Source organism: Apus apus, chromosome 2 (assembly GCF_020740795.1).
Source record: "Apus apus isolate bApuApu2 chromosome 2, bApuApu2.pri.cur, whole genome shotgun sequence".
NCBI classification, from domain to species: domain Eukaryota; kingdom Metazoa; phylum Chordata; class Aves; order Apodiformes; family Apodidae; genus Apus; species Apus apus.
In genome coordinates, this window is record NC_067283.1 from 63,883,566 (window position 1) to 63,911,262 (window position 27,697).

Sequence of the window (27,697 nt, forward strand, 5' to 3'; positions counted from 1 at the left end):
AGCCGGTGTTCGCAGATAAGAGCCAGCCGGCAAAACCAAGAGCGTCCTTCTCACTGGGACTATGGAAGTGGAAGAGCAGCTTCCTCGAGGGGGAGTAAGAACAGCAGGCTCCAGCAAGCAGCTCTTGCATCGCCCCTAAAAACCCCTCAGATCCACTCATCCCGTTTAGCCTCCTCGCAGAACCGAGGCCAAGCCTTCGTGACGCCGCGGCAACCCCTCAGGTAACGGCAGCGTTTTACACCCACGTAACGACATCTCCGACCGCTCTTTCTGCCAAGCTCACACAGGCCTCCCCTCCGCTCCGCTCCGGGGACGGGCCCGCACTCCGCCCGGCCCCAGCCCCCAGAGCACAACGGCGCCCCAGCTTCCCGGGGGGTGGGGGGGGGGGGGTTTCCCCCCGCGGCCCTCACACCTTAGAAGGGCCAGGAGGAGCCCTCCCTGGTCCCACCTCCGCGCCCCTTCCCTCACGGCGGCCACAGCCCCCTCAGCGCGCCGGCCGCCCCCCCGCGGCCGGCAGGGCGCAGCCGCCCCGCCCAGCCCTCCACCGCCGCCGGCGGGACGGAGGAGCCGGGGCCGCAAGGGCTGCGCGGGAGGGAAGCCGCGCTTGCTAAGCCGAGCCCCGAGCCGCCCCGGCTCCCCCGCCCCGCCATGACGCCGGGGCGCCGCGCGCATCCCCCCGCCCTGCCGCCGCCGCCGCCGCGCCGCGGGCGCTGATTGGCTGCCGCCTTCCCGCTTCCTTCTCCCCGGCCCAGAACCCGCCATTTTGAAAACCTTGTTGATTCCGGGCGGAGAAGGGAGGGACGGGGAGAGCGAGAGAGTGACCGACAGACGGGCTGACCGACCGACCGACCGACCGACCGGCCGCCGCCGCCGAACCGGTGTGTGCGTCGCTGCGCGCCTGGGGGGGGCGCCCGGCCCCACCCCCTCCTCCGGGAACTGCCGCCTCCAGCCGCTGTTGCCGCCGCAGCCGTGCCCGGGGAAGGAGCCAGAAGCCCAGCTGAGGTGGGTCCCGCCGCCACGGCCATCCCGGGCGCGCCCCAGGGATGGAGGGGGGGAAGGGGGGGTTACCCGGGGGAACGAAACGGGGCCGCCGGGCCCCTGTTCCCGCCGCGGGGCCGCCGTGCGGCCGGCGGGCTTGTCCGCGGCGCGGCGGAGCTGCCTCCCTGCCAGGCCTGCGCGGGGCGGCGGGCTGCGTCTGCCGCCCGGGGCGCTTCCCGGGGCGCTCTCCGGCCCGGCGGCGGAGCGGTCTCGGGGGAGGAGGAGGCTGGCTCTCGGTGCCGCCCCCGCCGCCTTTCGCCTCGGCCGCCCGCTCCTCCGGGCGCTGCCCGTCGCCATCGCTTTTCCCCGGCCCCCTGGCAGGAGTGTCCTTCTCCGGGGCGGCTTGCGAGGGACCCCCCTCCCCGCTGGAAATACCCCCGATTTCAGCCTGCCTCAGGGTGGGTACCGGTACCCTTTTCCCCTGGGCAAGTCGTCCTCACAGAGCTGCTTGCCGAAAGGCTGGGAGGTGTCTTGCTTCCCCGGTCACCTTCGGCTCCCGTTGGAAGAGGAAGGAAAGGCGACGTGTATTTCCCTTGCTTTGTCAGGTGTCTCGACAAGTAACATTCAGACAGTAATACCGTGAAAAAGTCAGACGACTTTTTTCGTGTCAAATGAAATACTGGAAGTAGTGCCCCGAAAGAGGTTGGTTGGTTTGTTTGGGTTTGGTTTTGTTTTTTTTTCTTTCAGTGATTTAGCAAAGAGAGGTAAACTTTTTGCTCCCCTGACTCTGTAATAGGATTTAACGTTTTCTGCCATTTAGACTGCTGCTGCTCTCTGGCACCTGCTAATATTGCATCTAAGCAGTTGGGTTTGTTGTTATTGAGTCTGACCTCTTTCAGGTAGTATTTCCTTCAGTATCGGAAAGTGAAAATGGTTAATCATGGGATGTCTTTTCTACAAGGCTTTAAAACAGCTGGTGAGCTGTGTTAAAGAGCATTTTGTTCCAGATCTGTAAACAGTGAAAGACGTTGAAAACTAGAATTTTCTACCATCAAGAGATGTGTTTATCTTTCTTCAGTAGACAGGCGTTCTGTGTCAGTTCGCAACAGGTACTCGCTGGAGTGAAGTATTTTAAAGTTAACATTTAAGCCACTTCAAATGCTAAGAAAATACTCCTCTTAAATATGCTAAGAATGAAGCATTTGTTCTTTTTTTGTTGCCGTTGAGGAGCTGCAGGTTAAAAAAAAAGCATTTTATGTTTGAATTCTGAAAGCAGTGCTTATGTTTTCTGAATTGCTCTTAACTTTTTGTTTTTCTGGTCCCATTTCCCATCTAAATATGTAGCTGGTTTAACTTATTAGGGAACTTGTATGCATGGTTAACCATTATCAGAAGTGACTGTTCAGTTTATCATATGGCACGCTAAGACAGTGATGTCTTGAAACGTTACAGTTCTTAATAGATAGTAGCATTCAGCTGTTTGAGTGAGCATTTCCCAATGCTTCACAAAGCAAGCTTGAAGACTTGTGTGTGGAAAGAACTGATAATTTTTTAAACTGTTCCTAACCAGGCTAGCTGCAGAATGGATGGCAATTCCACATGAAAAACTGTGTTGTGCATATGCAAAATACTTTTGTGTCTGAAAGTATAAACAATCATAATATGAGCGCTATGACATTGCTTCAACTGTACAATATAATATTTTTTCAAAATCAAGATTCCTGTATTTTTCATGTATTGCTTATGGTGTCCTTGCCTGCTTTTTACAGAACCTTACACCATGTCTTCTGCCGTTTCATCTAAAGAAGATACAATGTCGTCTGGGAAAGCAGATGAGAAACAACCTGAAACTGTAAACAAAGCTGCGGAAAGTGAGGAAGATGAAGAAGAGGAAGAGGAGGAGGAGGAAGAAGAAGAAGAAGAGAAGGGTACATGTTTTTTCACTGAAGAAGTTGTCCTTTAAAAATGCCAGGCTTACTGAATGCAGTCTCCTGTGATCTCTGCCAATTACACAATTATTGTTTAGGAGATTCAATGGTACAACTGTCTCATGGATCATAAATTGCTTCCCAGTAGACTTTAACAAGCCACACTGGAAACAGTGATACTGATGTTCTTCAGGAATGATTAAAGGAATAGCCAGCACCTGGATTCCTATGCAAGAGTGTTTTTTTTTGTTGTTGTTGTATAGACTACTAGATGATTATAAGAGGTAGCATCCTTTATCAAATTATTTCCATAAAAATGCATATCAAAAAATAATCCTTTTTTGCCAGTAATGTTCTGAAGTGATCCATGCTTTCAGAAGAGAGAAATGTGAAAATCTGTGCAGTAGCTTTGAAAACAATAGATGTCTTTGCTTAACTACCATGAATTAACTTACTAGGTTCCAAAATTTACTTATATTGGAGGGTAGGTATTCCATTTGACTATTTTGTCAATAAAAATAATGGTGATCTAGGACAAGCAAGCAAGGCAAAAGCTGCAGTATGGCACAGTAAAAACCAAGTCACTGCTGGTCCTGGATCCTTAAAAAAGCTGAAGTTTGTCTTTAGGAAAGAAAAAAATAATGCTGTCTATGATCATGGATGTTTTGAGGCTGCTTTCAGATGTTAAAGCTAGGAGAGCCCATCTGTTTAGCGCAAAGGATAGTTTGATATGTGGTTTGAGGTAATGTATTTTAGTGTGACATGTTTAGGTGAAGCTTTGTATTTTTCTACTGACCTGGTATCATTACAGTGATCTGCAATGTATACATAACATAATCTAAATGTGTTCATTACTAAGCAGTACCAGAATTACTGGGAATAGTATTCTTGTATCAGTTCTGACACTCATATAGTGCCCTGCAGAGTGCCGCACTGCATAGCTCTATGATGTGTTCTAAGTCCCTCTTTGCTTGTGCTTTTGCCTCTTCTGCCAGTATGTGTGAGTCCTCCAGTCCAGTGTTAGGAAGAGGAAGTGTCTGCAGGCGTATTGGACTCTCCTTTTGCCCATGTGGTGGTAGCAGTATTCTCCCTGAGAGAGCTAAAGTGGAGCTGTGTGTGTAGGGGCTGGGATGTCCCAGAAGGAGACTAGCAAACAGTGTCAGTTCTGTACCTCAGAAAGGCAGTGAAGGGAGGGTAAGTTTCTGAAAATGCATAGTGTTGCCTTCTCCATTGTCAGCTGAAGTTCCCTTTAGGAAATGTCTAGTCTTGTCTTCGACGTTAAGTGGGATGCACGATTGTGGTTAAAAACTAGAGACTTCTCTAGTCGTATATATAGTCATATATATACAGCTCTATAAATCCCATCGACCCGAAGGTTTGGAAGTGTATTAATACTTGGTTAAAGTGTTGTATTGCCTATCACTACAGTGAAATCTGCTCATGTAATGAAAAATACTGTTGTCTTTTGCAGAGAAGAGTCTTATTGTTGAAGGAAAAAGGGAGAAGAAGAAGGTAGACCGACTGACCATGCAAGTGTCCTCATTGCAAAAGGAACCTTTTACAATTACACCAGGTAAGCTCTTATGTAAGAATTGTGAGTGTTGGGAATGATAATGAAACCTCTTAAAAGATCAAATTTTCAGTTTGATGTAGATGAGACTTAAAGAGTCATGATCCATTGAAAAATTGTAAGCCTATTATAATTATATGGAAACCCTCTTTTATTCTCTAGCATCAGCTTAAACCATGAAAGTTACACAATGTTTCAACTTGTCTGGGATCTTCAATACTTAATCACCACTACCAAAGGCAGGAGCAGCTAGAATAAAAAAATGCCAGGTCCTTGCAGCCTGGTCTAGGTAGGATCATAAAGAGACTGTCAGGATGCCAAACTGAAGGAAGGCCTGCTTAATGTTTGACCTATTATGATGACCGATGCTATTCTTAAAGAACTTCTTTTCTTTCTTGAAGATCAATATATATTTGAAGGTATAAACACATAGGTAAATATGAATGTAATATTTTATTTTAACTGTTTCAGGAAAAGGACAAAAACTCTGTGAAATTGAAAGGATACAATTCTTTCTGAGTAAAAAGAAGACAGATGAACTTAGGAACCTGCACAAACTCCTCTACAACAGGCCAGGCACTGTAAGAACTTAAGATCAGTCTTCTATACCTATTAGTTCTCGTGTGTAGTGAAAATGTTTGTAGTATGTAGTTTTTTTACATTTGCATATGGGGATCTACTTGTTCAGTGCAATTTATTACAAATTACTTAGAAAATTATTCTTGCAGGACCAATTAAGTAAGCTCATCATTTTTGTAATTCCTGAAAACGGTTCTCCCTGTAAAAATCGTTTGGAAAGGTGTACTGAGTTGCAAGCCTGCTTGAATATAGATTTATTTTTTTTTAACGGGGGAGGGGTGGATTACCTTATGAGGACTACTGGAAATAATTTATCATTCACATGTTAAAAACTTCTGATGTTCTGTCGAAATACTCCAGGTAGTTTTGTTCAACATTGCTTTTTCTTAGTATTTCTCTTTCTTCTATGTTTTAAATATGTTAGTGGGTTTGAATGCATCATTAAATAGCTAGTAATTTTCTCCTTCATTTTGCACAAAGCAGTAGAAAATAAAACTACATTATATATAAATCCTAATAGTGATTTTTGTCACATTAGTCTAGGACAAGTAAAATATTAGTTAAATACTAGCTGTAATATCTCAGACCACTGCTACAAATGCAAAGTTTGTTTAAATGGCAAAGAAAGATCTGTTGCCTCAAGTATTCAGAAAAATAACTTTATATATGCATTAAAACCTGCTTCTGTGAAGTATGCTGTTTATTCAGTATGGCAATAAACTAGGGTAGAGAATTTCTGACTCTGCATACGGACTTCTGCAAACTTTTGTATTGTCCTGCAGTAGAATTTACTTGATTGGTAGTAAAGGTACAATGACAGACCATGGAACTTCTTGATTTAACTGGCTTTACTGTAGAAGTCATCAAACTGCATCCAGTAATGTTTTTCTGCAGTCTGTGGGTGGAGGTACTGGAATATCATTACCTCAGAGTCCGTATTTCCCACATTAGATTGCAGATCTGAGATATAACTGATTTAAGAGAATGTATTGTTTGCAGATTATGCAGCATGCTACTAAGAAACTAATAACTCAATTATGCTGTTATTGATTCATTATTCAGTAGTAATGTAATCAACTAATAGACATGCAATCCCAAATCATACTAATTAGACAGAACTGCTGCTGAATTAAAGCTCTTGCCCTTCCCTCCCACACCACTTACTTGGTTACAGTTCCACCACCTCCATTCCTCTGCTCTCCCACATTTAGTCTTTTGAACATAGACTTGTTGGGAAGTCCAGGTGGATTGCTGCAGCATCCTAGTGGTTTGAGTCCAAAGATAGGAGGATATATTTATTTCCTTGGAAATATATCAGCACGTTTCATCCCAAACTACATTTATTCAGTATTGTAGGGAACTCAGGATGCTGTTTAATATGGTAAAGATCAGATGTCTTGTATGCATGTTCTGTATGTGCTTCGGGTCGTAATTAACATCTTTAGTAAAACATATCAATACCATGCACAAATTTTCTCTAGGTGCTGGACAAAGATAATTCTGTTTGGAAAAGGAGCTTAGCTTTGTTAAAACTGTAAACTAATGGAGAAACACCATGAACAAAATTTGTAGAAGTATTGAAAGTGAGTTCAAATTATTCTTGATAGTGTTGAAAAGATCTCAGAAGAATTAAAGATTTGGGGATGGTTTTTTAAGTTTTTTGGCAAAAGGTTAGGAAGGAAGAACAAATAGATTAATATATTTGGGATCTTGATGGGAGCAGTTTTCCCATTATAAGGGCTGTTGTGGTGAAATTTCAGTCCTGTTCAGACTGCAAGCGTACTCATAGAAGCTGTAAATTGGGTGGTGTGTAAATGTGAAAATTGGTCATGCTAAAGAAGAAGTTCAAAAGTACAGTTGTGATCCTACATAAGACATTAGAAAAGCAAGCAAAGCGAATCTGCTCTAGCAGATTATACAGTAAAAATAAGATCACCATTCTGTAACAAATTACATGGTACAAAGCATGCAAAAGCTTCATGTGATTGTAGTTGTGCTAACCTGTAAATAATCATGCAGTACGTTCTAAACAGGCTTGAAATGGCAGGTGATTTTACCTAGTAAATTATTAAAAGTACCAAGATCACAATAACTTAATTGTGGTTTAGCTGTCATGAGATAAATAAAGGCATAATCCATGTTGGTTTTAACTTAAAGGGTGTAAGTCAGCAGAAAGCTAGATGCTAGAATTGATTTTTCTTTTATGGAAAGTTAACAAATGTAATTGCATTTAAATCTTTTGAATTTCTTGCAGTGGAAACTAATCTGTGTGTTCTGTCCTAGGTTGCTTCCCTAAAGAAGAATGTGGGTCAGTTCAGTGGGTTTCCATTTGAAAAAGGAAGTGACCAATACAAAAAGAAGGAGGAAATGTTAAAAAAGTAATGAACTCTACTGCTACTTAACATAGTTTGACTCATGCTATACACTCCTTTTTCTTTTCAAAATTGAACTTCAGATTAAATTTAAACTTTCAGTTAAGTGGCTGTTTCCTACAGCTGTGTGTTCTGTTTCTGAGCTCCTTTTAATCACACCAACTGGTCTCTTAAGGCAGCTTGAAAGGTATTAAAAAGAGTCAAAATTTTAACATTTTATTCACGATTCCTGCAGTCCTGGCTGCAACTATTGCATGCTAACTAGCAGAATTTTACATCAAGTGGGAGGAAAATGTTACTCCCCAGGGCAAGCATAGGGTTGTGAATACATTGTGCTCTTGGTGCAAACTTAAATCCTGCTATGCCTGAAAACCTTCCTCCTTCAGAATCCAAGATATTTTTCTTACTGTATATCAAACATACAGTCTTATTCCTAGAATTGGTCTAATAGATCTTTTTACTTCCTTATTTTTTTAACTGTCTGCCACTGATAAATGGCTTCTCTATTAAAAGGAGGAGCTGCTGCAGCTTGGTTGCACTGGACTGAAAGAGTTTTTAAATGCCCCTCTATATTTGTGCAGCTAGTTATAACAAATGAAAGAACTAAAAATTTCTACACAATTGTTTCTAAATTGTTTTCTTAGTATCAGTTTGTTGATAGTGAGAAGGGTTCTAGAATTTTGAATCTGCAAATCTTTCTCAGATACGCATTTTTTTAGGAGTAGGGTTTGTCAAATTACATGTGAATCTACAAGACAAACTGTCTCAGGATGAGAGGTTTGACAGTTTCCCACTGGTTTCATTCAATATGTTGCCCCTTAACAGCAAAAAGCCACAAAAACAAAGTAATTTTGCAAGTTTTTTCATTTCTGTTCAGTGTAAAAGAACTGCTAGTTAAGTTTTGTTACCCTTCAGTCTTCAGCAAATATTTTGAAAACTGGTTGCATTGGCACTCTTATATGAAGGTACTGAGCCCTGTGTGCTTGTGTTACTATGGTAAGTTGTTCTGATGTTCATAGCTATGTAGGAAACACTGCTGATTAGATCATTCGTTTATTCTGACTACCTGCTTGATTTCTGTGCACACTTCACACTTGCATGTCATGTTCTAACAGCATTTAACAAGATGAGCAAAGGACAACATTTATTTTGTGCGATCTTGCTGTTCAGCTTATACACCAAGTATGAGGATTGAGGTTGCTGTGTAGATTAGAGTTCTTGGATTTTTTAAGTCATAGAATCAGAATGGTTTGGGTTGGAAGGGACCTTGAAGATCATCTGGTTCCAACTCTCCTGCATGGGCAGGGACACTAGACCAGTCAGAACTACTTGCTGTGGAAGTTACTGACTCAAAACTTGTGTGCACTTGTTTATTCCACACTTGAACTGCGTTTTAGTACATTATGTTTGCTGTTACCTGCAGATGACCGTCAAAGCATTAAAAAAATGACAGAATTTGGGAGTTGAAATTTATTTTCCTGAGATTGATTCTTTCCATTATGGTAGATTAGGAGAGATTCTGGGGAAGATTTTTTTAATTTGTTTTTACTAAGATTTTATAATTTTTTTAATATATCCTACCTTACACACATGTAGACTTGGGAATCTTACTGTATTTTGCTTTATGTTATATGGTGGTGGTTCTATGCTTAACTATAGATAGGACTAGTAATGTAGATAAGTGTTTATATTCATGTCTGTTGTCAGGTTGCAGGCACAAACCAGATAGCAGCTTCTAGCACCCAAATGGTGACTGATAGTTTAGGATGTGATACTGAATATTTTTTCTTTTTTCTTTTTTTTCCCTCCAGATTTAGAAATGCAATGTTGAAAAGTATCTGTGAAGTTCTTGACTTGGAAAGATCAGGAGTTAATAGTGAGCTGGTAACCAGAATCTTAAACTTCTTAATGCACCCGAAATCTTCAGGCAAGGTGAGATGCAGCTTGTTAGTCTTGCTTTTATAGCTCTGTTCTGCTGAAAAATGTAGCTGTGTGTATTATTGTTTGCTTGTTACCACTGGTGATACAGTTACTGTTCTAACTCACAGTAGGGATGGCTTTTTGAAAGAGAAGCTCTACTCCTGCAGGCATCCATAATGGAGTGAGGACTTACATGTAAACATATAGTTTCTAAATGCACCCATTGTACATTGTTAGTGCACAAAAGCATATGTGGTAAACACATTAAGCTAATTAGAGATACTCATACCTAAATATCATAACTAGCTTCTGCTCTGTGGGTGAATGGAGGGGAATAGACATAATATGTGAGCAGGAAAGAAAAAGAAAAATAGGTGGAACAGGGAAACAAAACATGAAAGAACAGGAAAGCAAGCTGTCAGTTACTTGGGAATGCTACAACTTGGAAGGTGTATGTGGCCATATTTGTCATCACCAAATGAAATTTATTGCAAGGCTAGGAGAACTTCCTTAAACTCCTGTGTGCTAGTGCACTAGATTCAACTGCCAAGACTTTAGTAGTCTTTATTATTAGTCTTCTTGGACTTTGAGCTTTTAACCTAAAAGCAGTACTTAAATAGTCAGACTGTTGGTCAGGAAATTAAATTTATTCCCAGCAAATTGGGGAAGGCTTAAGTGTAGTACATAAAATAGTTTTGTGTTTTGTTATCAAGAGATCTCTGCATTAGTTCACTGTTCTTTCATGTGTTTTGAAGGAATTTATGTTAAAATTCACTTTTGTATTCCTATTTGGATTACACATCCTTGGTTTTCAGCCATTGCCAAAGTCCAAAAAAGCACCAAGCAAAGGTGGCAAAAAAGAACGCAGCAGCACTGGAACAACAAGGAAAGCAAAACGCACCAAGTGCCCAGAGATCTTGTCAGATGAATCCAGTAGTGACGAAGATGAAAAGAAGGAAAAGGATGACTCTTCAGAAGAAAAAGAAAGTGAAGATGAGGTAATGAGGTTGTTTGCTTTTATTTTCAGTATAGGGCTAAAAATGTTTGTCTGCAATCTGTAATTCTTGGAACACACTGTCATGTGTTAAACCTTGACATGCACAGAATTGGGGGTAAGTTATGTTTAACTTAATGAATAGTTTGAAAGAAAGGGGAACATCTGCAATTTATAAGTGATTTTCATAATGTCTTAGTGATTCTTGAATGTATGTGTGCACCTTAAAATCATTTGCTGTATGTCATTTTGGGGCAGCCAAGATTTCAAACATGATTTATTGCTATTCTTATATAATTTTGTGATGACTTTATTGTAATTTCATAAAAATTCTCAGTATCTCTCTCTCTGTTTTTCTGTGTAGGGTTTGATTAGATACCTAGGACTTGACTTTGAATTCAGCATAGGTCCCTGACCTACTTAGCTGCATTGGTTTTGGAACTTGATTCCAGATTTCTCCTGGATTTTATGTCTTAATCTCTCTTTTAGGCTTCTGTGTCTTAGATCGCAAAGATAAAAGTGAGCAACATAGTAAGCAGCCTTACAAAGACCTCTGCAATCTTCAAAGTGTTCTCCTTTCACTGAATTTTCTGTTCTCTGTTTTCTTCAGAGCTTTTAGTCTTGCATAGTAGGAGAGAAATGAGATTAATTTCGTATTTAAAGGCAAAATACCTTTTTCTGTGCCTTTCTGTTCAGCCCTGTATTTAGAATAGACACAAAACATGGAGAGCCAGTACAAGTGTACAGCTGATTTGTGTACAGAGTGTACACTGATTTTTCCGTATGCCTGAAGCTTGGAAAAAAATGTAAAGGAGCTACAGGTTCAGTGTTATTCTATATTTTGATATAGGGACTGCCTTTTTAGCCTTAATCAGAGCCCTGCAACAAACATCAATGGGTTGACTATTGGGTGTCCAAGGAAATGCTTTTTATGTAAGCTATGGAACTATTGGCTGTAATGCAAGACCATTATTTACCTGGCCTATGTTCTGTCTATGGCAGTGCAAGTGTGACAGTCTAAGTAAACAGCCTGAGCTGTAGAAAATAGTAACCAAAATCTTTTGTTTAAAGGCCAATTTATGTAATTTTGTTTTGTTGCTGTCATTTTGATGAGCTTTGGTTTTAGTTTGAAAAGATGGTTCTAGGAAACTCTCTGTGCCGCCATGAAAAAAAAAAAAAGTTAATTCTTAGTTTGCCTTTTTCCTTCCCCCCAAATGTCAAACAGAAAGAGGCATCTCTTCAGCAACACAGTCTTCCTGCAGTGAGGAGGGGAGTATCACTTTCAGAGGCAGGAGTTGTCATTTAGAAAATTTGTCAACAACTCAGTTATTTTAAAAAAGCCAAAATATAACCCCCAAACAAACAAAACAAAATTCACCATAAACTCCATTGATCTAACTAGCTCTTCTTTGCCTTCTTTCAAAAAGTAGGAGTTAGATATGTCTGCCAGGTGATAGGTGCATAAACTGAAGTCTTATTACAAAAACCCTGGAGTATCAAATTATTTTGAATGTAGGAAATTGTGAAATGAAAAATGTCTGCATTTGTACAGCTTTAAGATGGCAGGTGCTTTTTTGAAAAAAATACAAGTTTGTGATACCCTTTAACATACTAGAGACAGAAGGATGGTGGCAGCATATCTGCTTTGCTGCCTCAGCTCCGTTGGAATCTTAGGCATGGAATAGCTGGAGAAGGTTATCCTCAGAGCTGCATGTCTCTCTTGATTGCAACTCTTTCTTTAAAGAATAGAAACAAAATCTAGTACAGGTACCTGGAAGCAAAAGATACCTGAAATAGTTCTGTGTGCATCATTTTCTTCAAATCTAAAATGTGAGTGCTGAGTTTCACTTCTGACCATGTAGCTGGTGATGGAGCTTTAGCAAAAACTTCAAAGGTAAGAGTTAGAACATGCAAACATTTATTTAGAAATGGGGTGATCCTTGAGTGTATTTTCCGAATTTCAACAATTAAAGTCTTTATCCTTTATGTAACACTAGAGTGAGTGCAACTGTAACTGAGCTAGCCAATATAAATAAGTATAATTAGTTTATTAAATACTAATTTCATGAGTTGCACCAGCTACTAATAGGAGAAGCAGTTAAAAGTTATATGAACAAATCTTAATTGTTTAGATATGATAGTTTGCTCTGTTGACTACACTGCAATTCTAAGTATAAATTAGAATTATTAATTTAGTAACTGCTGATAATTCATTTGTTTTGTTTCATTATGTTCTTTCTCTGAAGTATGGTTTATTCCTGGTCAGTGTTCCATGTTTTTGTGAGGAAAGTTTTAAGCCTTGTCAGAAGTACTGTCTAAAGATTTTGTTAGTTAAGAACACATGTAATTTGTGCAAAAAATGCAGCACACTGGTATGTGTATACTTTGTGTATTTATGTTCCCAGTTTCTTCTGTTGATGTTAACTTAATTCAGTAATCTCTTGAGTTTACTAGTGACATTAATTGGCCAAATTACAGGTTAGGTAATGTAGCTCTCCTCAACTTGTGCAAAATTATTTAGCTGTGTGTAGTCTTAGAGAGCTACAATACCTAGAAGCAACTAAATACAACATACAATGTCCTTTTTAAAGGAACATCTTTAAAATTATTTTATAAGCTAATTATAAGTAATTATGAATGGAAAGTTGTAGTGTAACCATACTACTAGTACCATCAACAAGTTTTAGCTCTTTGATCTTAAGAGGCCAGGTAGAAAGACAACATAAAATCCAAGAGAATGTAGGAATACTCTTTGTGGACATATTCTCCCTATGGTATAGGGGTAGAAACAGTTAGCAAAATATAGAAATACAATTTTCTGATTTAGTTTGTATTGACAAGATAGTTTCCATTGCAGAAAAGAAGTACAGATTGGGTAGAAACCATAATTTTAATCTTCCTTTTTTCTTCTTTATAGCCCCCTAGAAAAGCATCTAAAAGAGAAAAACCTAAAAAGGTTACTTCCAAAACCAAGAAAGCTGTGAAGGGTGCAAACGTCAAGAAGGCAGATAGCAGCACTACTAAAAAAAATCAGAACAGTTCTAGAAAAGGTAAATGCTTTAAATCTTTCCTCATACATTTTCTTGTAGCTTAACTGGCATACTTAAAAGAAAGCAAGGCTTTGCACCTAATTGTGAAAGAAAATAGAATTTGGTGAATTGCTGGCTTCCAACTTGATGATTCTTTCCTTGCAACAGTCATTAAAAAAACCCCAGCAAAACAGTTCTTGGTTTCAGTATACTTTGTTACATTTCTGTTGTGTACCTATATATATATATATATAGTATATAAATGGAAAGTATCAGCCTAGTTCTCCCTTCTTCTGGAAGAACAGCAAAATTCTGTTGGTGCTTCTGTAGCAACTTCATGTGAGTCTTAACCCAGTAGGATATATCCCACTGTGTATGTTTTTTCAGCAGCTTGATGTGTTTTTTGTTAGCATAGGTATGGGTTCTACATGTGTCCTGTTACTCTTGGTTTTCTCATTTCTGACAAGATGTGTAAAAGGTATATATACATACACTGAGTTTCTGAATACCCATGTAAAGATTGCAGTAGTGTGTGTGGGTACAGACTGGTTTCTTTCTAGGCAGCTCTATGGAAGAGTCTTGGGCAGGAGCAGATGGTTCATGCAGACAATGAGTTGAACCTAATTCAGCAGTGTGCCCTTGTGATAAGGAACAATGACAACACTCTGGGCTGCTTCAGCAAGTTGAGGGAAGTGACTATTCAATACTTGTGAGCCTGCCTTGGGAACATTGTGTCCAACTTTGGGCTCCCTGGTGCAAGACAGACATGGACATACTGGAGTGAGTCCAGTGGAGGGGTCACCAAGATGGCCAGGGGGCTGGAGCACATGATGTAGGAGAGAGACAAAGAGAGGGGGCTTGTTCAGCCTTGAGAGGAGACAGATAAAGGGGGATGGCACTGCAGACTGCTGGGGATGGCAGGGCGAGGCTCTGCTTGGAGGGGCACAGTGAGAGAATGGGAGGCAATGGGCACAAGCTGCCACCAGAGAAATCTCCACATTAGTGGAAGAAAAACCTCAACATGAAGGTGGTCACAGAGAAATGGGTCCTGGAGTAGTTGTGGAATCCCTAGTGTTGGAGACGATCAGAACTCAACCTGGCAGAGGCCCAAGCAACCAGCTCCATGTTGGCCCAGTTCTGAGTAGCAGCTTAAACCAAATAATCTCCAGGTGTCTTTTCCCTTCTGAAGTTCTCTGGTGCTGTATGAGATAATGGCCATGTCTCTGTCATAACTGTATGATGAGTTATTAATGCAGCATATTCCATACTGCAGAGATACTTCACTGACTGTCAGCATTGGCATATGTATGCTAAAGCATAGACATCAGTTAATTACCTTGCTTGTCAGTGTATTAAGAAAATGAATAGTTAAACTCTTAGGTATAGAATTATGCTAAACTTCATTCATAGGCTTATTTCTTAGCAGAGTAGACTGGCCTGTGTGTAACTCAGTGTGTATTTTCAGATTGCCTGCCTGCAGTACTAGTGTGGCTGAATGTGTGTGTGTATGCTTTGTTACTAAAATATATATAGGTATGAAAAAAAATTGTGTATGTGTTTTGCATATATGTTATGGAATGTATTCATAATTACTTCTTTACTCCTTCTGCATTTCTGTTTGGCATGTAAGTTTGCAGTTCAAAAATCAAAATGTCAAGTAGGTCTTTCTGTAAGCTTATTAACTAGATTGTTTGGCATCTCCTGAATTTTGCCTTGGTAGTAGAGGAGCTGAGTGGACGTTGGAGTTGTCTAATTTTTTTGCTGCTAGAGAAGCTTGGAGGTGTGTCCTGTACCTCTTAACTTCCTTTATTATTCTTTTAATTTGTTGTCGTGGTGTTTCTGATAGCATGTTCAATAGTACAGCATTGCAAAATTAAGAGATCATAGTGCACAGCACAGCTGAGGGGAAAAAAAAGTCTTTTTAAAGCAAATAGTTACTTTTTAGAACCATAATATCTCAATTTTTAATTGTTATAATAAACCTTTTTTTAGTTTGATAGATTGATTTTAATCTGTTCTATACATTTTAGAGGAGAAATAGATTTACAAACCGATCATGCGGACTTATAAATAAATGTAGTACTGATAGCATTTGCTTCGTTTTTAAATGGATGGTCTGGCAAGATGTCTGTTTTAAAGGAGAGCATCTGCATTAGATGTTCAGGGAAAGCTCTGATGGCTTCAGTTTTGGAGGCAGAAAGCAGACAAATTTAAAACCTTTTATTACAATTCTAATTATTCTTTCTATTTAGAAAGTGAGTCTGAGGATAGTTCTGATGATGAACCTTTAATTAAAAAGCTGAAGAAAGCACCCACGGATGAAGAACTTAAGGAAACTGTCAAGAAATTGTTGGCCAATGCAAACTTGGAGGAGGTCACAATGAAACAAATTTGCAAGGAGGTAAGCAAATATGATTGGTCAGTCTCTTTTTAGGCAGTGGATTGTGAATTATCTTCTGTGATTGTTTCAGAAGTTGAAGGCTTGCACTCTGCACAGTGGTTCAAAAACAAAGTAGTACTGCATTAATTTATTGACTTGCTAACAGCTGTAACAGAAGAGGTTTAATCTTAAGGTATGCAACACTGATATTCAACATTAGAAAGGAACTCTCTGAAGAAAAATTAGCAACTTGGAAAGTAGCATTATTACCTCCAAAACAACTGCCTTGCCAACATGCCAAAGTCCAGATATTTGAGATGTTGAGACAGTGCAGTAACTTCGTACTGTCAAAAGGGGAGGGCTGTGTCCTGCTCTCTGTACATTTTTACTACTCACCTTGCTTTCATTCTTCATATGTTCTCTTTATGAGTCCATTCAGCTCTCATCTATCAGCAAAAAATTAAGTTCTCAGCTGAGTTAGTGAGTTGAATCAGATCAGCAAGGAATCCTGTAATTGTCAGGACAGGTGTCACTAAGGTACCATGTGGCCAGGAAGGGGAAAGATGGGGAAGTGACCAAAACTCTGACAATACTGTTGCCTTAACATTTTCTACAGTCAGTTAACTCGTGTTTGTTTCCCTGATACTTCCAAGAAGTTGTCTTGAGAAAATTAAACTAGAAGTTACTCTTAAGATGAAACTGTATGTTTATATTCTGTACAAATTTTTTGTCATGTTTATAGTCATTCTGGAAGTCTGAAAATTTGGTATGCTGAAATAAAATATTCTGCATTGGTTGTCAGTGTTGGCATCTGTTTTTTGTTTGGTCTTCTCACACCCAGTTAACCAAAAAACAATTGTAGAATAGCACTCAGATATGTTGATTCTTCTGTTAATCACTTGAAAGGATCACAATTTTACTTATAAAAAATAAATAAGCCTTGGGACTTGAGACTTGTTTAGTTTCCTACACTAATGCAGGGGTATTCCACTGCTTAGAGCCCAGGTAAGATAAACATGGGAGAATTCTTACTCACATGACATGGCAAGGTAGGCATTCCAGTTTGTTGATGTAAAATTGTAATACCAGTTAGCCAAGCATAAAAAGATACAAGTATTTAAATATTTATATGGTCAAAATAAGGACAGGAAAATAAGCCTGTTGCTTTCCTTATTTAGTGGAGAACCTTTCGACAGTTGTAATACTATAAGTACCACAACAGTTTGTGCCCTAATTTCATTTAAGCTCCTCCTATTCATGTAATACACTGCATGAAAGTAATTTGAGATTTTTTTTTATTGCTTTGGTTTTTTTTAGGTGTATGAAAACTATCCTAGTTATGATTTATCTGACAGGAAAGACTTCATTAAAACAACAGTCAAAGAGGTAAAGACTTTATCATTTAGGAAACATTCTGGGTTGGGTGCTGTGGGGTTTTTTTCTTCAGCCTATTAGAAGGTGCCTTGGCATCATGTTACAATAGTTTTAATAGCCTCCTGTATAGTATTGATAGTTTAGTGCTCTGATAAACCTGTACTCTGGCTCTTTTCCCCTTTTGTATCTCTCTTTCAAAAATAACTGCTTCATACACTACTTTCTTAGTGTTCCAGTACCACTCATATAAATTTATTTGGTAAGCACAACTAAAATTTAAAGTTGTCATCATTTTTTTATGACTTTTACTCTCTGAAAGCTATGCATTTGCTTTAAATTACAGCCTTGACTGCAAGGTGTACTATAATTCATGCACTGACCACATAAATTCATAGGTAACTATGCATGAGGTTGTATAAGCTCTGCAGAGATTCTCGCTCTGACAGTGAGAGGGCAGGAGGATAAAGGTGGCTGTTTTCTGTTTGAGTTCCTGGTAGTACAGTTACAATGTTGCCTTTCAGTTTGCTGCACTGAAGATTAGGCCTGATCTAATGTACTCATGACAAAGGGTTTATTGTCCAGTCTGTGGTTAGTAATTTCTAAAAAAAATTTCAAGTTCAGTTACTTTTGTTTGCCTCAAAACTAAAAATAGAACTAGAGAAGTAAGGCTCACTTAGTGGAGTTAATAAAGTAACTTTTCTTTCTCTTGTGGCTCATTTGCAAATGTTGTTATATGGCTATCTAGAAATAGTTATGTCTCTGTGCTGTGTATATGTGTGTCACAATCAGCAAAGGCTTAAGGGAGCAATTTGTCTGCTGTAAGGATGCTCTTGTTTTTTTGTGATAGCTAAAGTAGTGCGTGTTTTCTTGATAGTCCAATGTGAAAGGAGAGGCTGTATGTAATTGGATTGAGAGAAAGGAGAAAACTAATTCACTTCTCTTTTCAGTTGATTTCATGATCTGATTTGACTGTGGGAAATGAAGATTCCTGGTTCTATGTTTCCATGGATTTTTGAAGATCTGATAGGCACCAGCAAAAGGAATGTGTCTTATCCTTGTGACATTTAGTCAGAGCTAATTCTGCTGATCTAAAATGTTAAGAGTGTTGATGTAAACTGCTTTGTGTATTTCTTTTTTAAACCAACAAAATGCAGTTTTTAGTTGAACATATCGAAGTTTCATGCATGGCAATAAATGTTCCCTTTTTTATAGTTTTTGTACATGTTGAATTGCTTTGTATAACCAGATTCATTGGTAGCATTGAAGCTTTTTAGTGTGGATTACTAGCTTGCAGGAGATTTTAAAATCAAGTGAGATGAAAGCTGCTTATCTGCACGTATACATGCAGAGACTGGAATATAGCAGTATTGGTTATAAAGATATTTTGAATACATATCCACTCTGAAAATAACGAAGAGTTAGTCACACGTTAATGTCTTTTATATTCTGATACATTCTACAGATGCAGAAATAATTCTAAATCTAGATTACTGTCTTGCATGTGTAGGTACTGAGAGAACTGTCAAAGCATGGTAACTAATTGGTATATAGATGTTATTTTTTTACTTTTCAGAGGCTTTCTGTTGTGTATATGCAGTTGTTTCAGATTTCTTTTGTGCAAATCAGTTTTTTTTAATCTTGTTTTAGGAGGTATGACATGAAATGTCAGTGTTCAGCAGTGAGGCTGTGATGAAAAGTGGTATGCAGAAGTTTCATGAAACTACAAGTGGGCTGAGGTTTTACGATGTTTGTCCCATCTTGCCTTGTACAGAAATTAACTGTAGTTTTATACTTAAGCTTTTCAGTCTTTAACTTTGTACAAAAGACTACAGATACATTTGTTTCAACAGCTTGACAGAGTGAAAAAAAAAAAATCCCTTCAAATGCTATAGGAAAATTTCTGAAGTTTACTTTGCAAAAATATCTTTTAGTGTCTTGACTTGATGGCCTAGCATCTCAGAAGCAGATATCCAAGATGTACAGATGATAAGCTCAATAGTTTTGGAAATCCACAGTGGGGCTTCTGAATTGGGCAGCGCTGACATGGTGGTTAAGCTGTCTTCCGTATGAAAAGCTCTTCCGAACCTGAGCTTTGGTGTCTCAACTTGGACAATGGTACTTTTAAGCCTGCAGTCTTGAACTTTGGCCCACAGCTTTCTGGATCAAAGTGAACTCTTTGCCTAAGTTTTTGTTGTTTAGGTTTCTGTTCTGCATACATCTTCTTGCTAACAGGAAGTTCTACACTCAAAATCATGAAACTAATAGCTGTCAAAGTGTGGGCTGCCATTAATGCCATAAGCACAGAATCCCTCTGTAGTATTTCTGTAAAGACAAAGCATATTTTATGAATTTTATTATTGTACAGTTGAGAAGTAAGGGTTCATAAATTATCTAAATTCTGAAAATGTTCAGCCAGTTAGACTTAATCTTCACACACTTTCTGAATTTCTTTGCATGTAATCATTTCTAATACGGCTGAATGTGATGGGGGTTTTTGTATTCAATAAATGTCTTTCACAAAAATGTAAATCAATTTTGATGATTTAACATTTGCTTAAATGTATAGTAAAAGAAAATCTATACAGAAACAAAGTTGTTGTCTTTATCTCATCTGGTAGAAACTATTCAAGCCTGATTCGGCAGGTTTATCTACTTTAAAGATACTGTTGCTGAAATGTATGTCCTTGAACCAGGATAAGATTTTGTATCTTCTATGAGGTTGGTTTAGGTTTGTTTTTTTGGGGTCTTTTTGTCTCTGAACTGTCTTAGCATAAAGAACACTTAAATTTGCTATTAAAAACATCAAAAGTTACCAAGTCCTGCTTAAAGCGTGAAGTTACTTGTATGCGAGTTTTGCTGGGTTTTTTGGATGGATTTTCTACAAATACTTGCACTGCCTTGTTAATTTTATGTAAATATACTGGTCAGTTTTGACACTTCAGGAAAGTGTTTTTAAGATGAGTGACTCCCAAGTATAAACATTTTTAATAATGTAAATTCTAATGAAAGCTTAGAAAAATATAGTGTACTTCTGTTTATTGTATATATGCATTACTTGTCATTTTGGAATTGTGCAGATGGAATGGAAATGAACTCAGCATCCTTCATATACTTTGTTTAAATCTCTTTAAATACAACTCAGTGTAGTCCTCAACAGAGAAGAACTGTCTGAGCTGTCTCCCTGCAATCTATGCCAGTCTGGCTATGGCTGATACAAGATTCCAGTTCCTTCTACCACTGGGGGAAAGGCTGCAAGACAATTTCCTAAAAGGTAAATAAAACATCTGGCTTGTTCTGATGCTGTTAGGTTAAAACCATAGCCAATCAGGGCTTTAAATCCTATACAGAGATGCTCATAAAAAATAGAAGCTGGCTAACTGGATAAAAGATAATTGAATAATGTGTTTGAGCTTATACCTTCCAGATGCTTAAGATCATGTCCTGACCATTGTATTCTAGAAAATAGTCCTAACATCTTCATTTGATTGCTTACAACATAATTCCTACAGTCCAGTATAGTGGTTCCTCTGTTTCCTTAAGCCTTTAGTATTCAGTATTTTGCCTGGTGACCTGCAAAACCACACAAACCTGAATTACTTGCTTCTGTAAACAACAGTTCTTAACAGGTCAGCTTGGCACTTGAGGTAACCGTGTATGGGTCCTGTAGGAGAAAGGAGTTACAGAGGGCTAGGTGGAGAAAGGGAAGCATAGATGTTTTCTGTGAAGAGAGGTTACATGTCTTCAGGAAAACAGCTGAGTTGGACTTCTGTGGTAACCCGTGGTGTACTGCTCAGGCATGTCTAACCAAGATGAAATTAGGAAGACAAAACTTTAAGTGCCTTCCCCCTTTTTCCGGAATCTCTAGACTAACAGCCTTCTTGGACATGAGCAGGCTTCTTACAGCATGTGTGTGCTTCCTGCATTATCCTGTTACAAGGCACATGACAAAGCAAGATCTGTGAATGTCTGGGTTTAGTTTTGCCAAATAATGGCCCTGGCAGTCAGCATGGTGATTCCAGTAAGGTTTAGTAGTTCTGTTGTTTTCAGAGAAAGGGTGGTGCCTCATGACTATTTGAATAGATCTAATTATTCCTGTTTCCAAAATAGTAAGTTTCCAATAAGTAAGACTAGTATCAAGTAGCTTTGACTGAGTTAGGTGAAATTACTTATGGTGATGGTGGCTGTTACTTTATTTCGCATTACTTAGGGAGAACAGTGGAAAAATCTATAAGGTACCAAAATACTGTCTGAAAACTTGCAGTAAGAAGAGGCACAGTGAGAGGATGGGAGTTAACAGGCACAAGCTGCAATCAGGGCAATTGTAATTACATGTTAGTGGAACAAAAACCTCAACATGAGGGTGATCACAGAGAAATTGGGCCTGGATCTGTTGTGGAATCCCCAGGGTTGGAGATGTTCGGAGCTCAGGCTGGCAGAGCCCCAAGCAATCAGCTCCATGTTGGCCCATTTCTGAGTAGCGGCTTAAACCAGATGATCACCCGATGTCCTGATGATAAGAGGATGGCAGTATTACATAACTTGCCATGCCTTTTCAACTGACCTCGTTCACTTGACTGCACTCAAGCCATAGATTTGCTATTCCACTTTTATTTCTGATCCAAATTTTAGACAGCTGAGCTAAAAGGAAAAAAAAAATGCCTCACACCAACTGTTTTCTTAAGGACTTTCATTCTTTGGGGGACTGTCATGGAATGTACTTTTTGTACTTTTAGTATTTTGTTTCCATTTTAAAGACTGTGATTTCTTAGACTGAAGATAACATTTTTTCAAGACCAGTGACAAGCATAACAAGAGTAGTTTCCTGCAGGGAGTTAGCATTAGGAGAAGAAAGCATATTATTGGGATACAAGCTTCAAACTGCTAATCAAGTATGACAGGGTTAGGGAAAGCTGTGCCATCTTTCACACAGTAGTTCTTTCACTGGTTTAGACCTACATGTGTCACTGGTTGAAACAAACTTTCAAAGGGAGTAAGAATATTTTTTTTAAGTTACCTGCAGTCAGACTTTGACTAAATGAACAACTAACCTCCCATTCAAGAACAACAATGTAGATAAGTGTTATCAGAATGTGTCATTCTTTTTATTTTAAATGTTTTGAGTACATAGTCAGACTTGCACATGCTTACAGTGATCTGTGCTAGCAAGAACCTTTCAGGACTACAATCCTACCAAGTGTTTATACTACTATTATGTAAGTAGAATGCATTAAATGGTTCTCTGGTGATTTTTTAATTTTTTTTTTTCTATTTTAAACTTACGGGCAGTGCTCCTAAACAATTATCATTTTAGCTTCAATTTCCTCAGGCTAAAGAAAGTAATCTGATATAAGCTTTTGAATTGGTTTGTAAACCTTTGAGGTAAAAGATGCTGTTATAGTGTTGTCCAAATAACAGCAAAGTTAGTGCTTAGAGCTCAGAGAAGGCTTCAGAGCAGCACTTCTGAGGAATTGTCTAGCTGCAGGAGTACACTAAAATCTTAAATCAATATACAGTGTAACAAAAAAAATAGGCTTAGCCACTAGTTGAAGGAAAAAAACAAACACAACCAAAACATAAGCATCCTGTGGATACTTTCCAGTTTTATTCTGCTGCCATAACTTAGTCACACACAAGAGTTGAAGTGTAACAGATCATGCTCTGCATTCAAATATTTTTTATAACATTTAAACAAACCTACTCAAAGAAAACATTCCCCAGATCTTTATTTGCCGGGAATAAATTAAACACAAAAGAAAAAAACATATACATGCTTGAAATAAATTTTAACATAGGTATTAAAAAAAAATTTGGGGAACATTAATTAAAGAATGAAGTCTCAGAACCAGCCTGATGTTCTTATACATTTCAAATGAATGTAAATTAAAATGGAACATATTTATTTTATTTACTTCTCAAACTTAAGTGCAGCACAACACAGTTTAAGTGCCTTGGCACCAAAATAATACACAAATAATGAATAGACTAGGTAATTGGTAATTTTATCATTTGTTATCCTTTTTTAATGCTATAAGAAGCACGAAGCAGCTAAATCCAAATGTGACAGTATTTGTTCATGTCCATCTCTGTTCTCTAGAATATAGCATTTATCTACCTGCAAAGTTGTAGACAAACTTAAAATCCCAAGTACCAATTTACAGACTGGAAGCATATGCCTAAAATCAAGCATGTTCACACAAAGTCTGGACTGCAGAAATAGATGCTGAGCTCAACTATCCAGACAGTTCCAACCTAAAATGTGAGGTGTTTATTAAGCTGACTGAAGTTTTAACCAATGTCGGCTGAAGCAGCCATTAAATAGAATGCTTTGGGTGTGTACTAATTGGCCTTTTAACCCCACCTTCAGAAGATCCTCTCCTAAGGATTTTGTCATAGATGATAAACTGGGAAAGAAAATTGGAACTCAAACATATGTAGCTCTCAATCTTTCCTAGTTACGCTGTAAGTTGTGCTGTAAATATATTAAATTAACAAAGTGCAAAAGCAAAATCTGATGTCTGTTTATCTTTTATCATCAGAGGATTTTGTCTTGCTTCTTATAGCATTTCAATTACAGTTTCATACTTGGAAATCATACATACTAGCATTATGAACAGTTACACTTTTCCTATTAATCCATGTAATTCAGCTTTAATAAGCAGAACAGGATATATATCTGAAAAACATCTAGTTATATAAACATCTTCACCTTGTAAATTAGAGATTAAATAAAGGTATTTAACAATATCATAGCTACTCTAAAAACAAAAAATGAAGTATTTAAAAAGAAGAATTGCATTTATTCAGTAGGATTTTTCTTAAGTTTGCTTGCTTTTTTCCCAAGGATACAACTTTATGGAAACAAGCAGTGTAACTCAAAAAAATCTGACGTATCATTCTTAAATTAAGAGATTAAAAAAGAAAGCCCATGCATGAGAATCAGGGGGAGGAAGAATAAGTGAGGTTTATGCAGTAAAATTATAGGGAAGGTGTGGGGGAAGAGATCTAAAAGTTGGTTTTAAGGGTTGCTTTTTTATCCATACTATTTTGGTGAAACAGTATTACTACAGATACTCTAGTTGTGCCTTTTTTATTTCTACTGAAAAAGATTATTTCCTGTCTGATGGAAAAGCTAGATGCTTAGTCCTTCTTGAATTACTCCCTTAAGTTGTTTTTAATCATACTTTAACAAAAACAAAAAAAACCCCAAACAACAAAAACCTTCAAGACAAAGTGCAAGTCATCTTGTTTCAGCCCTTCATGAAAGTGTTAATATTTTTCGTCATTCATCTTTTTTTTTTTTTAAATATAAAACTGAATGAGCCCTTAGGAACTTAAAGTCCTTCCTCCCCCCATGCACTCGTATCAGTAGATAGTTCCTCTACTCAGCCCAAATTAATTTGGAAGTTTGTTTTCAACATAATAACAGAAATGTAATATTTTTAATCTGTCCTGTTTCTACATGATCAGAAGCACTAAGCAAATCTAAACTTAACCTATTGTTGTAACAAGAATTTCTCTGAATATGTAGCAGAATATTTCAAAGTTTTTTAAAATAATGTAAAAGTTAATTTTTCAAGTTCTTATTAGCAACAATAACTTCTCTATGATTGCACTGTAAACTGTTCCAGCCATCTGATTTAAAGGAACAAACTTAATATTCCAAAGCCCACTTAGTGGAGGCTAAGAATATGAAAGATATTATAGAAAAAAGGTTGTTGAGTGCAAATGGAAAGAATTATGGTTGAATTTCTTCCTACAATAATTCTAGAATTTGTCTAGGCTATTCCAGCTTTTGGGAGGAAGTTTGAACTCCTTTGAGCATAATCAACCTGAGAAGCACAGTTAGTGGAAAATTCCCATCATCATTACTAACTGCCAGCATTTTTAATGCTGTATGTTAACTTAGACTTGTTTTAATCTGACCTTCTGAAATGAAGGTTTACAATAGCAAGACTTCAGCCATACAGAAGAGGACTCCTAACAAAAGTTCTGTTAGTTAAGCTGTGGCCAGGGACTCTAATATCACTCTTGCTAGTAATACCTTAGCTGGAAAAGAAACCCCAATGATGTGTATCATCAGGGCTTAAAAGGAAGGTGGGGGATAAAGAGAGGAAAAGGAAGATGAAGATTTTATCTTCAGGTACCATATGCTCTTTAAGTACCTCTTAGGGAAAAGGCAGCAATAGGAAACTTGAAGATAGTTTTACCCACAGAAAACAACTAAAAATGTATCTATCAACACAAAAATTTCTGTACTTAAAATGCTGCTATTTTGCTTGCTTCTCGGACCCCACTCAAGTAAGCTCCTGTAACGGTCTGAGGAAAGTGCCTATTTGTGGCCTGTATTAAAAAAAATAAAATAAATTGTTTGTAAAATTAAGAGAACAGATGGAATTTCAGTTCGTAAGAGTAGTTTTGTTTTCCTTAACCATATACCAACACTTGTTAAAGCCATGGAAAACTTCTTAGAATTTAAGAGGAAATATTTAAGATTTTTAGCACCTTCAAAATTTGCAAGGAAGTCAACTAGCAAAATTAGCAGTCTGTTTTGCCATCTGCATTTTACTGGGACAGGGAAATTCTGTTCCAGTACAGAAAGCACCTATCCCATCAGCAGTAGGCATTCATCATCTTACCCACTGACGGATAACAGACAATTTGACTAAAAATACAAGTGAATTGTGTAGTCTTGTCATGCTCTGTACTTATGGGTTATGCAGTTCATTCCTGACCATAAATATCTGGCAGGCTTTCCATGCCCAATAATAACATGAATATAGAGGGTTCTGTATCAAAATCAGGAAACATTAGCCTATGTCTCTAACTTCTGTATGCTACTTCTAGATTAACAGTGTTGGTTAGCAAAAGACGATCTTTCATAAGAAATGGTTCCCCAATCACCTTAATCAACAGTAACAAAGATACTTACCTCGCCAGCAAAAAATATTTTTCCTTGTATGTCTTCAGCTATAATGTCATAAGTTTCACCACTGCCACCTGTTTTTACAAAACTGTATGCCATCTGGAGCCAGGGGTCTTTGCTCCATCGAGTAACAAAAAACTTCACTGGGTCAGGAACCTCCTGCATAACCAAAATAGAAGTTATGCACTGCAAAAAAAAAAAGCTCATAATCACATAGTTTTTTCTCATAAACAGTTTCTTGTAATCTTTAGAGTATGCAGTATTACTATGACACAAATTAGATCACATTTCAGAATTAAATTCCAATTTTATTATACTACTAACCACAAAGATAATTTTGCTAGTCTTGCCTGAAACATCACAGTTGCTCTGTTTTGATTGCAACAAGTCTGGATACTGTAACATACCAAAAACTACACACGAAAAAAATTACCATCAAAATACATAGATACTCTTGGAAACAGATGAAATACCGCTATCAACATCCTTCAATATGTATGTATGTATAATGTAAGCACTTTCCATCTTATTAAGCTATGATGCTTTGCTTCTTGTAGCTTGTTAAGTCTCAAACTGTAATCTTCATTTTGGAGAGAATTTTATTTCAACAGAGAAGTAACATTACTTATTTAAGCTCAGAAAATGAGCTGTCTTAAACTAGTTTCAGGGAGAAAACAAAACATAGTCAGAGTGTCTGTAGCTAAGCCATGACAGTAATACTGTGTATTCTTTGTCACATTGCAGCATGCAAATTCCACACAATTCTACCAAAAAAACAGCCTGGATAACAGTTGTGTGAAGGTTTAGTCTTTGTCTTACTCTGGAGGGACTTGTGACAAGTAAACAGAAGCACCCCTGCATGCCTCTTACACAACATCTGGTGCTGGCAAATAGCCCAAGCAATCAAGAGAAATGGCTAGCCAAGCATAGGAAGATGGACAGCCCAGAAGTTCCAGTACACCTCTGGAAGCTATCTTGTCTTTGAAAATCCTGCTGCACTGTGGACAGATGACTCAAATTCACAACTGCTATAAAACCACAGACACAGACATGAAAACCACTCTAGACTGGAGCAGCACCAAAACCAAAGACTTGTTTGCTGCCTTGACCTTCTCATGAGATCAAAATAGCAGGTATGTGGACTTACATTGCACATAATTCTGGAAACTGCAAAGCCATTATCAAAAGTACATTTTCTTTTTTTTTGTTAGAGTCAGGATATAGGGACCTTGTTAGATCATTTTGTCTGTACCTCCATCCCAAGACAGCTCAGGAAGGGTTGTTTCTTATTAGAATATTGAGAGGTTTGCTTGATTTGGGGGTGGGGAGGTTGTAATTTCAGTTGCTTTTTTACGTGGAGGGAGGGAAAATTGCCATCAAATTCATCTGGCATAAAGCTTTTATGATGTATTTGAAACAGTGATGACCAAAAAAAAAAAGTTTGGAAAAAATGACAGCTAAGTAAGAAGTGTATTTGTGTTACCTGCCTAAATTTCTGATTTTAATTAATTTTCCTTTCTAAAAGCACTTTAAAAGGTGATAGTTCTTTCTGGTTTTTAGTTCATCAACATTTTCCTTCAGACAGATCTAAAATATTTCAATTCACACTTTCTACATAAGAGAATAAACTGTGGTTTTAGTATGTCTGAA

The 27,697-nt window shown here is 38.1% G+C and overlaps 2 protein-coding genes across 5 annotated transcripts in view; one reads left to right on the forward strand and one right to left on the reverse strand.

Annotated features, from left to right (window-relative positions):
- Positions 1 to 751: 751 nt before the first annotated feature.
- Positions 752 to 27,217, forward strand: DEK (DEK proto-oncogene). Of its 3 annotated transcripts, none has more exons than XR_007888738.1 (12): positions 752 to 1,002; positions 2,748 to 2,906; positions 4,378 to 4,479; positions 4,948 to 5,057; positions 7,339 to 7,433; positions 9,239 to 9,359; positions 10,163 to 10,345; positions 13,259 to 13,391; positions 15,623 to 15,771; positions 17,068 to 17,136; positions 20,267 to 20,395; positions 26,792 to 27,217. XR_007888738.1 is itself a non-coding variant. In XM_051612029.1 (11 exons), exons 2-11 carry the CDS (start codon positions 2,759 to 2,761, stop codon positions 18,081 to 18,083), a joined length of 1,122 nt encoding a protein of 373 aa, XP_051467989.1. In that variant the 5' UTR covers positions 753 to 1,002; positions 2,748 to 2,758; the 3' UTR covers positions 18,084 to 19,940. The 3 variants fall into 3 exon arrangements, 1 of the variants encoding a protein (XP_051467989.1); XR_007888739.1 differs by lacking the exon at positions 752 to 1,002 and adding an exon at positions 1,596 to 1,680 and having other exon boundaries at positions 26,792 to 27,180; XM_051612029.1 differs by lacking the exons at positions 20,267 to 20,395; positions 26,792 to 27,217 and adding an exon at positions 18,072 to 19,940 and having other exon boundaries at positions 753 to 1,002.
- The window catches only part of KDM1B (lysine demethylase 1B), a 28,587-nt gene continuing 23,594 nt past the window's right edge, over positions 22,705 to 27,697 (reverse strand). For both annotated transcript variants that reach the window (XM_051612027.1, XM_051612026.1), the window contains exons 21-22: positions 26,054 to 26,206; positions 22,705 to 25,464 (exon numbers count right to left, since the gene is read on the reverse strand). In XM_051612027.1, coding sequence (XP_051467987.1) covers positions 25,381 to 25,464; positions 26,054 to 26,206 — 237 coding nt within the window. In that variant the 3' untranslated portion in view covers positions 22,705 to 25,380. The remainder of the gene's footprint in view (positions 25,465 to 26,053; positions 26,207 to 27,697) is intronic.

Bases quoted from the DNA above. Each gene is read 5' to 3' on its own strand.
- DEK (XM_051612029.1), top strand. From the start codon at position 2,759: ATGTCTTCTGCCGTTTCATCTAAAGAAGATACAATGTCGTCTGGGAAA. The intron at 5,058-7,338 runs GTAAGAACTTAA...GTTCTGTCCTAG, and splicing joins TCTACAACAGGCCAGGCACT to GTTGCTTCCCTAAAGAAGAA. The intron at 7,434-9,238 runs GTAATGAACTCT...TTTTCCCTCCAG, and splicing joins AAGGAGGAAATGTTAAAAAA to ATTTAGAAATGCAATGTTGA.